General features: G+C 50.6%; 1 protein-coding gene across 1 annotated transcript; it reads left to right on the top strand.

The window, feature by feature from the left end:
* Nucleotides 1-548: 548 nt before the first annotated feature.
* On the top strand, nucleotides 549-7,510 carry CRYGS (crystallin, gamma S). Its single transcript, XM_009874083.1, has 3 exons — nucleotides 549-597; nucleotides 5,047-5,289; nucleotides 7,182-7,510. Exons 1-3 carry the CDS (start codon nucleotides 577-579, stop codon nucleotides 7,452-7,454), a joined length of 537 nt encoding a protein of 178 aa, XP_009872385.1. The 5' UTR covers nucleotides 549-576; the 3' UTR covers nucleotides 7,455-7,510.
* The last annotated feature ends 3,381 nt before the right edge of the window (nucleotides 7,511-10,891 follow it).

Here is a 10,891-nt window from a genome sequence, read left to right as displayed (position 1 = left end):
AAAAAAAAGTAGCCTCTTTGCTGCAAACATTTCCACTGGGAGCTTTTGAAGCAGAGCCTCTACACAGAGGCTGTTCATTACAAACCTGTGGTGTCTGTCCTAATTAAGCATATGTTGACCATTTCCTAGCTATATCCTTTGCTGCATGGGAACATTCTCTGAAAAATATTGGGTCTCTTCCTTACAAATGAGGATGGGCCTTTTAGAGCTGACGAGCATGCCTTTTTGTTTAACATGCTTGAAAGGGAGAGAGCAGCCAAACTGCCCCCCGTCCTCCAGGACTTGGCAGGGGGCTGCATGTTTTGAGTGCATTTGGCAGAGTTTTGGTGTTCTGACTCAGCAAATGGTAACAAAGAGAGGATGGCGAAGCCTTCCTTTATTCCATAATCCTGTTTGCTTTTCTGGAAATCGGCTATAGCTTCAGAATCACTGACTCAATTTTTGGATCCTATTCTCATGACAAAGCGGCTGTCTGGTTTAAAACAAGCCCATTATAAAAAGGGTGCCTCGGGTCCAGGCTGTTTGTAACAGCTTCTGACGTTCCTCCAGCATTGGGGAGCTTGGCTGGAACGGAAAATGTCCAGAGCTGGAACCAAGGTAAGTTTATTTGCAGCCTATATGTGATTGTGGCTAGAAGGACAGAATTTATCAGGGGTAAGTCATGGAGACACTTTGGTTTCTTTGTTCTGCTGACAGCTTCCCTGTCTGTCAGTGTGTCAGCAAGAGGAGATGCTTGAAATTCCTCCTCAAGCAGCGAAGCTGGAGCTGAGCCCTCCCTAGTCTTTTTCCAGATCTTGGCTGTTTCCTCTAGGTGTGGCTCTGTGAGAGGATGGAGTGGAACACAGTGACTGCTGAGGGGTTATTTTAAAATCTGCCAGGACCTGATGCCTTGTAAACTGACAGCAGAGGCTGCTGTGCCAGCAGTGAACATGATAAGCTGCATTTGCAGAATAGGTTCTCATGGAAGGCTTCCTTGGGAGGACCCAAGTCCCAACACCAGTGACAGCTGCCACATCTCCCTTCTGTGGCGGAGCAAAGGTTGTGCTGCGACAGAAAGACACCCGAATGATGTCCATAGTATTGGAGGTGATAGCACTCACTGAGGGATGCAAACCAGCCTTGTGATTTGATGGAATTGGCAGAGATGAATTTAAACCGGAGAAGGAGGTAGATCAGAAAGCTCAACATCAGCTTGGCTCAAAGTGATTTGGCTGTTTATGAGCAGTCTTTAGAAACCAAGGATGGTGTGCTCCTTGCTTCTAACCTGGTGGCTGTCAGATTGTGGTGGTGTACAGTCTTTATGTACCCGTGCCTAAAGAAGGTGCTGGGGAAATGTAAATCATTCATCCTTGAGTCTTCTGTCTGCTTGAAGAGACTTAAACACATCCTGCCTTTACCCCTGCTGAAAACCATGTTCCCTGTGAGCGTGCTACAGGGAAGTCATTGCTGCTGTGGTGCAGCAAAGTGTCCAAGAGGAGTTAAGTCAGTGAAAGAGTGCGAATCTCATCTTTTCGCTGTGCCATGCTCTTATCTAACCCATTCCAGGGAGGAGAAAAGAGTAAAGGAATTAAACACTTTCTCATAACCTAAGCAGGTGGTCTGCTGTAGAAAGAGGTCGTTGCCCCCATGCTGCTTACTTAGAAGGCAGCGGGCACTACTAGTTATTGTTTATGAGTTTCCTTCTATCAGAGCTGCTGTTGGAAGAAATTTGATAATCCCTTGGCCACCTCATAGCAGTTAAGTTTTACAGTCCCATAAGGAAGATCTGCTATGGCAAATCTGTTATCTGTCAGGTAAGCCCCAAAAAAGCAAAGTTTGGGGAGTGAGCGGTTAATGGGTTAGTGCTGTGAGCAGAGCAATTTGATGGCTGTACTGAAGGAAGGTGAGTTATGTCCTAGTAGAATGCAACCGAAATGAACTGATGAATCTAGGACTGAAATCTGTAATTCACCTGTCATTATCCTGTAGGTGAAAAACATCAGTTCGGTCTGTTTGTACCTGAATGATTGGAGGAAGACTGAGGACCACTGAGTGTGAGGGTCTGAAATGAATTGCGAGTGTGTGTGTAAAGGGCTATGGTGAAGAATGGGAAGGCAGGAACCCTTTTGTTAAGTCTTCCTATAAGTGGTCTAAGAGTAAAACAGCTAATGACACCTTAGGTCGGCCACTTTTCTGTGGGAATGGCCATACCCTTAATGTACTCTTGATTTTGTTTGGCTTTGTGGCTTTGTAAGTACAGGGAAAATACCCTCTTAGGAACACTAGGTTTGCGAAATTGAAGTTCAGTTGTGTTAGGCTGAGTGGGGAAGGAACATTAAATCATCGAATCATAGAATGTATGAGCTTTTCTTTCCTATTAAAAAATTAAAGGCCAACTTAACCAACTTCATGCGCAGTTGCTGTGATGGGGCATTGTCAGAGGAGCTGGTTCTGCTGGATGCCAGCCGCAAAATCAAGGCACCTCACGCAGAGCCAGGACCAGAAGTGAAGGTGATGGAGACCCGTTCCTTTCCCACTGCCATTCACCCTGCTGCGAGGCAGGAGGAGACATTCCTCTGCCTGGGCAGGGTGCTACCTGTATGGAGGCCAGACCTGTGCTCTTGCAGACGTTGGCAGGGTTCTTCACTGACCGTGCTGGTTGCTCACTGCGTAGATGGGAGTGAGACTGCAGATCAGAAGGGACTGCAGAGATTGGGGAGTGAGGTTGAAAAGAGGGAGAGCTCATAGTTGTCCCAGTGGATGGAAGAGATGCACCCGTGCGTACTGCCCTGCAGGAGAGTATTACAGGGATGCTGTGGCTTCTTTAACCACTAGCCTGAAGGAAAGGATTATTGGTGCTGAGTGACTGCCAAACCTCAGTGAGCAGGGCTTTCACAGTGTTGCCTCTGGGCTCATGGTGGCAGATTTTTCAGGTGATGCCTCTAGGGACCAAGATCCAGAGACGGGATCTGTAAAACCACAGCAGAGTTGTGGCTGGCAAGGGCTGACCAGCATGGTTAACTACCCAACAGTAGCAGTGTAGGGAAAAAGAAATTAGACATTTTAGTGCACACCTTTTACAACCTTTATTCACTTACTGGGAAGATGGTAATGATTTCCCAACTTTCCATTGCACTGAGAATGGGAAGAACTTGCTCAAGAGGGAGAGACGTGGGGACAGATTGTTTTGTTTGTGCCAACTGCTTCATAATGTGAGATCAGCCTCTTGAAAGTAGGAGGAAAATGTGAGGGAAATAACGTTATACTAATAAAGGTCTACTAACAGGCCACAAGACCAAAGACATAAATTCTCAGGCACAATTAGTCCCACTCCCTGGCTACCTGGTCAGGCTAGTGGAACACACTGAACAACCAGCTTTAGGAAAACTGTGGCTAACTTATTTTTTAACACAAAGTGAATAGATTTGAGTCTATCTCCTGGGTTGAAACAGTGACAATGAATGGTATTTTTAACAGCAATTATGTTAGAACAATACCAGTAGCCAAAGCACCATAGGTGAAGTACAGCCAGCTAGGAGCAAAAGGTGATTGTGTATCTTAACACTCAAGCTATGGAAAAAGTGTGGGACAAAATAGATTACAGAGTACTGTGCATGTTAGATGTTTGCATTGCTGTGGCCAGAAAAATTCTCTCCAGACCATCTAGGAGTATTATCTGAGCCAATGTCAGATGCTACCAAATAACCCAGCAACATGTATGGGGCTGATGCCTTACTGGAAAGCTGGAGAAGGTGAAATGCTGTCTTGATTATGTACTGCATTGGGTCAACCAGCTGGCACGTCAGTTGATTCAGTGCAAGGCTCTAAAAGACTCTGGAGTAAGTAATCAAACTCCTATTAAGATGGAAGGCAGGCTGGTGGCTGGGTGCAGCCTAAACGGATCTGCTGAGGCCAGTTCACATCAAACTAATGTGATTTGTGGCATAGTCTGACTTCACAGTACCGTAAACAAGCAAGGATTTCAAAATGGACGCAATGGTTCAGGAACTCTTACTGTGAAGAGGAGCTCTTGAGGGATAAGTGTAGTCTAGGAGGATCTAAAAATGAGCTGTACAAAGGACTGGTCTGGGTCTAGGGCTTGGCAGTATTTCCATGGAGGGCGTTTTGAAGAAAGCGTGCACTGCCTCTCCAGGGCTGGCTGGGTTGGGGATACCTTGGGCGAAGGGGAAGAGGAATGGTATTTGGTCACCAGTTCTCGAGATCATTTTGAAATGAGTTGTGATCGAGAAGGGAGGAAGTGTCCCTAAGCAAAGTGCTTTGCAGTCAGGTGCCTGGCTGTAGAACAACTCTTGGGGAAAGCGTGTGGTGATGGCTTGGAAATTTGTCAGCTGGATCACAAATTTGCTGCAACCAAAACAGACGCAGCCAACTGCAAATGCAGTCCTCGGATGTCTGAAGATCTCTGCTGTTAATCACATATGTGGAGTATTGCTTTAGTTTTTCTTGGCACTGGTAAAGCTTATGTGATGTCCGACTTTTGGCACTGGCTTTTGAGAAAGCAAGCTGTGGACCATTAGCGTAGGAGCAAAGAGAATGATTGCAGGGCTAGAAGACATGACCTGGGAGGAAAGAGACCTCACCAACACTTATCGGTAAAAGTCTAACTGCAAATACTTGGTAAGCTAATATAAAAGAAATGTTGCTTAGCACAGTCCATTGACTTCTTAGGGCTCCCTTCACCATAATTTAGCAACTACTGATCTAGAGAAGGTGGGAGGGAAATGTATTAGGAGTGTCTTGTGGCAAAGAGGACAGGGATTTCACCAAGGAAGATTTAGGCTGAATTGGGACAGAACTAGGTGCTGGGAAGGGCAAGACATTGGTATTAGCTGGAGACGTTGGGGCCAGACTAGTGAATTGGCTACCAGGGTTAGCTGGGATGCAGTTGATCCTGCTCAATGGTTGCGCTTGATGACTTTTTGATATCTTGAGATCTTTACTTTCAGATATTTCATGCTGTGATTAGGCTAGAATATGGACGCAGGCACATGCATGTGCTACATGATGGGGAACCTCCCTGCTTTCCTTCCTCTGCTTGTGTTTCAGATCACCTTCTATGAAGACAAGAATTTCCTAGGCCGTTGCTATGAGTGCGACAGCGACTGCCCTGATTTCCACAACTACCTGAGCCGCTGCAACTCCATCCGTGTGGATGGGGGCACCTGGGTGGCCTATGAGAGGCCCAACTTTTCTGGGAACATGTATGTTCTGACACATGGGGAGTATCCTGACTACCACCACTGGATGGGCCTCAACGACCGCCTTGGCTCCTGCAAAGCCGTCCAGATAGTAAGTGTGTCTTCTTCCAAAGGGACATTTTAATTTATGCACCTATGATAAAAGGGTTTCAGCATGCTTGTGGATGGCCCTCATCTTCCTGGACCCTGCAGGAGCTCTCTTGGGAGCAGATGGCTGTAGGAGGTTTGCTCCTACAGTCTTGCTCTGGGAATGGCAAGGGGTTTGGTGAATGGAGAAGGCAACTCTCTTCCACTCTTGACTGCAATGGGAAAAAGCACATACCTTTGAGTGCTTTGTAGATGAGTTTCTGTAGGAACAGCAGTGTAGTTTTATGTGCACGTTCCTCTAGGGACTTCAGTGTCTGGGCAGGTCTCTCGGAGGTTTGCCTCTCACCTTCCCCACTGGTGTGCTGCCAGCTGATCAAAATCTGATGGTGGGTGCAAGGCTTCCAACAGTGGGAATATAGATTTTGCAGTACTCAGAATGAGGGACAGTTTGTTTGCTTCTCTAGGACGCCAATGCCCCTCTGGGCATGGGGAGAACAGCCCCAGGAGTAGACTGAGAGTGATGAGGAGTGGGAGGGGTGCCCGGTGTCTCCTGGTATTAGGAGAGCGCAGGGCAATGCATGTCTCCCCACTGCAGCACAAGAGGTGTGCTCACCCCCTCTTAACTGATGATGGGGAGATACATCTGCAGCCTCCAACAGCACCTGTTCTTCCACCCTCAGGAAACGGGATCAATGTAGGTTGACAGCGAGCAGCATTTACACCCTGGGGAGAGGAACATCCCTGATAAAGGAACAGAGCGAACAATCTCTTTGGGAAACCTATGGGGAGAAGTACCCTTTAAAACTGGCAGGGGTGGGAGTGTGGCTGGGACTGAGACACCAAGTGCTGCTGCTGCCGCTCTGTTTTTGCCTGCAGTGGGGCAGACATTGGTGATCTGTGTATTGCTGACTTGAGTAGCACAGCTGTGCCTTCCCATTGCAAGGAGCAGGTCTCACAGCTAAGAAGAGATCTCGCTTTTATGTCTGAAGGTTTAATGCCACTTTGAACCTGTTCTAGGTCTAAATCCCTTTGCACAGGGCAGGGAGAGTTTCCAGCCAGTTCAGAGCCCAAAACACGTGGGAGATGTAACAGTAATACAGCTTCCTCCATCAGGATGAAGTGCAAGGGCCTTATCCTGCATGTCCACCTGGTACCTGGCTTCCCCTCCTGCGCCTGGGGAGGTTGCATGGGGACCTGCTGCTCACAGGTGTTGGTTCAGAACACCTTGGAGAAGCGGCAGCGCATGGATCTGAGAGACCCTGCAGAGTCTGGCTGGGGCTGGCAACGAGGGTGGGCTTGGGCGGATGGGGGAGGTGGGAGAAGATGGGTGTCCAGGCAGCTGCAGATTAAAACTGCCGCAGTGCCTTCAGGCAACGCAGCGCTTCAAATCACGCTGCGTTTGTCTGTAATACAACCCAGCTGGGGTCACCAGCTCATTAAACTCCTTGTTGCCCTGAGGAGTAGGGAGTGGAGGGGCTCTGTTTCTCATTCTGATGCTCACGTGGAGTGACTGAAGGGTTCAAGAAAGCAGTGGGATGGGCAGGCTGCCTGGGATAGAGAGCCCAGCAATTGCTGACATAACCTCATCCCTCCTTGCACCCTTTCTCCCTGTGAAGCTGGGGCTGCAGTGAGGGTTTGAGCTGGAAGTCCTCTGCTCTGGCTTGGTACTTCTGTGTCCCCTTTGCACAGGAGGTCAAGAGTTACCCTGGCTGCCTCTCTGTGTGCTTTGCGGGGGGTGGATGTGAGCTGGTCAGCCCCATCCTGGTGTGCTGGGAAGGTGTTTTGTACCTGATGTGAGTCTGACCGTGCTTCAGCTCAGCTCTGGTGACTGTCAGAGCTGGGGACATGTCGGTGCCTCCCTCCAGTGCTCTGCCATTTTCTCTCCCCTTTTTCTAGCCAAGTGGAGGCCGGGGCCACATCCAGGTATTTGAGAAGGGAGATTTTGGCGGGCAGATGTTTGAAGCCACCGAAGACTGCCCTTCCGTCATGGAGGAGTGGCACATGCGCGAGGTCCATGCCTGCAGAGTGCTGGAGGGTGTCTGGGTTTTCTACGAGCATCCCAACTACCGGGGCAGGCAGTACCTGCTGCCCAAGGGGGAGTACCGCAAGCCCGTGGAGTGGGGAGCAGCGAGCCCCGCTGTCCAGTCCTTCCGCAGCATCGCCGAGTGAGGCAGCCCATTGACTGGGCTGCTGGAGGCCGTCAATAAAGCAACTAAGTCGTTCAGCTCAGACTGTCCTGCTTATTCCCAGGGTCCGCGTGTGAGTTATCCTGCCTCGGGGGAGCTGGTGTGGAGCTGAGCCTTCTTAAGCAAAACACCCTCCCACTAGCCCCAACTGCCTCTGTCTCCACTGTTGTCTCCTTCCCCAGGCTGGCCCCATCCCTTCCACTCCATCCCACTGCTTCTCTCTAGGGAAAGGCTATCCTGAAGCTGGAGTTTGCACTCCAGCATTTGACCAGTTCAGTGAAGCAGTGGGACCACCCACCCCGGAGACTCCAGTAGCTGGTGCTGGCTGTGGGTGGCTCAGTCTATCATGGCCCTGGGGAGTCCCTGCATGCTGTGTTGCTGCTCTATGGAGGCTCGAAAGAGGGGGCTGCTGGTGGCTGGGGAGAAGGGATGAGGTTTCCATCCCTGCCATGTGCAGTGAGACCCCCTTGGGGAGCCCGAGCAGGCAGCTGATGTCCTGTTGCATGAGAAACATGTCCCTCATGATGGATGGGGCAATGGGACTGAGGGGAAAGTGGAGATGAGAGACAGGGATCACGGAGTGAGCAGCAGGGAGACGGGCTGCAGTCTTCATGGAGGGGGATGCTGGGGATGCCAGCAGCCCAGCCTGTCAGGTACAGGATGCCGCTTGTAGTGTGAGACAAGGATCTGGCTGCTTAAAATGGAGCTAAGCACCGTATCAGGCCAGGCAGCTGGAAGGGGAAGAAGGCTGGGTGTGTGCAGAGTTTTTGAGTGCCTCTGTAATCTGCCCTGGCATGGGAGGTTACTGAACGATTTTGAAGAGCGGGAAGAAGTCCCCAGGCACCTCAAGCGTGCTGGGAGGAGAGGGGGCTGTTGGGCTCCCAGTCTGCACAGCTTACCACCAGCTGGAGCACCCCATTTTACCCAGGGCAGCTAGATGTCAGGCTGGCCCTGCACTGCTGCCACATGCCCACCCATAGCCTCCCGTGCGGGGGTGACTGATGTCCGCTGCACAGGGCACTCTCCTCCCGGGTGCCCCGGGGCCCCGCAGCCTGTTTGCATATCGAGCCAAGGGGCCTTGAGATAATGACGCTGGATGTCGAAGCAGAGCCCTTCTAGCCGTGCTCCCCGGTCTCTTCCTGGTTGATGTATGAGGTTATTATGGAGCAGGAAGGCTGGTTAAGCAATGCTTGTCAAGCCACAGCGCTGTGACCCCCTGAGAATGCAGCTGCCAGTGGGGAGTGGGAAGGGGCTGCTGAGAGGGGCACCTGCAGCCCCACGGGCTTCCCCCAGCACAGAGGTGGGCTGAAGAGAGTTACTCTCCTCCTCCCCCTGCCCTAACCCTGCAGTTCACCACACTTATCGTAACCCCCTGCCCTATTTCAGCCCCTTGCTGCAAAGGGTGATCCCTCTTCTTGAACCACGTCTGTCTCACCTCACCTTTCTCCTCCGCCACCTCTCCATCACAGGTCAGCAGGATGCAGGCAATTCAGCATTACAGTTGGTTCTCGGTGCATTTTTCCCCAAAGCATTACTCCAGGACCAGCCAGCCCTGCCAGCACCCAGCTTCAGCCCCCCTTTCCCCCCAGGCTCCTGGCAAAGCTCTCTGAGGGCTGCCGACTCCTGCCTCTGTAAGGCACCAGCTCAAGCATGGCCTGGCTGCTGTTTTTTTGTGGGAAGCCTGTTGCTGTCCCTGTTTTGGAAAGAAAATCTCCCACAGGTATACTCTGGCCAGTGCATTTCCAGCCACCTCCCACTCTGATTTTGGGGGGCTGTCTGCCTAGGCACCTTCCTTCCCCATGCTGTGTCCCCTGCGATGGGATTTGTCCCTCCCTGCAGCAGGGAGATACGGGGTTCTTCAGCCCCATGGCTGCTGGCCTATGTCTATCCCGGAGCACTGGAAGAACCAGACGTGGTTCTGATTTGCCCTTATGGTAACATTTCCTCCCTGTGTCCTTCCCTTACATTGCTTGATCTACTCACCACGAAAACACAATTATCCCAACTCTTCTGCCCCTCCCTCCTCTGGCTGGCTCTTGCTCTCTGATGAATTTTGCTTTGTGCCCCCAACGTTGGCAACCAATGCAAATAACAATAAAATATGCTAGTTGGGTGGCGTTTTTTATTATTTTTGATTTTATTATTATTATAGATTACTTTCTCCATCGGGGACTCCCTTGTCACGGCTGCGCGTAGAGCAGAGTGCATAGGGATGTGAGCAGCGGTGAGAGCACGCAGGGAGCGCAGGCAATCCAAACCCAGCCTGCTGATGCCGTTTTTTGCCTGACAGCTAATTTCCATTTTTCAGTATCAGGGGGTCTGCTGCAGTAATTGGCATGCAGATTGTGTCTGATGGGCCTGTTAGACACGAGAAAAGACTCTGCTAGTTAGAATAAGCCAACCCGAGGCTGATGGATGGGGTGTAAGGAGGTCATAGTGAGAGAGAATATACTGATGCCCGCGCGCACGCACACACCTATGAAATTGCACATTTTGTACCCTCCCCCCACTCCTACTTTCTTTATCCAGCAAACTCTAATCTATCATATTTCATTGAGACAAATCCTGCTCCATTTCTCTCTCCTTCCATTTTCCCTTTAAGGGAAATGTGATAGAACCTACTCCCGAATTTAATAAGAAGATGGTGCGGCGTAGCAGGAATTAAAGCGGTGCCATGCTTCATTAGCAGCTGGGGCTCACACGGAGCTGGCCCAGATGTTAATTACACTTTGGGAATTAATTGGTATAAGATGTTCCTCTCTTCCATCATCTGTAATCCTGTGGGTGTGCAAGGACTTCTGGAAGCAGACACTGCCGAGCAGGCATCTGCCTCCCATCCTCAGTCCATGTAGCACTGGCCGTGACCGAGGGACACAAGCTGCCTTCATTTCCATCCCCTTGGTGCCCAAAGATGTGCTACTATTTTCCCCTCTTTTCCTCCTTGTGCCACTCCAAACTTTTTCTGCAGCTGCTGAGGAGAATCAGGACCAGGTGGGACTGGGGAATGATGGGTGGTGGTACTGCTTTGGAGGAGGAAAGACTGATCCCCTCGAAGATGGCCATCCCCAGGGGACCCCAGGACACCCTCTGTAAGGACTGGTAGGATAGTAGCTTCCCATTCTCCTGTTCCCCAAACCATCCTTGCTGGCCCATCCCTTCCCTCCAGCTCTGGGTGCAGACCCACACTGTTGCCCCTGCCACATGGGAGAGCCTCACTCTGCCTCTGCAGCACCTCTCTGCTGCTGAAATCCCCCTAGTTTTCAAAGGAAAATGGTCTCCAGTTTCTTGCCTCTCCTTTCCCACCTTGGATTCAGCCTGATGAGATGCAAAAGCTGCTAAAAAGCTGAGCAGGGGGGCTTTTTGCCGGAGGGAGGAAATTATATACTTGGAAATTAAGAATATTCCTCTGAATACTGCCAA

The sequence above is a fragment of the Apaloderma vittatum genome, unplaced genomic scaffold, assembly GCF_000703405.1.
Source record: "Apaloderma vittatum isolate BGI_N311 unplaced genomic scaffold, ASM70340v1 scaffold32947, whole genome shotgun sequence".
Taxonomy (NCBI): domain Eukaryota; kingdom Metazoa; phylum Chordata; class Aves; order Trogoniformes; family Trogonidae; genus Apaloderma; species Apaloderma vittatum.
The sequence above is the reverse complement of the archived record's forward strand: the minus strand, read 5'-3'. Positions and strand labels throughout refer to the sequence as shown.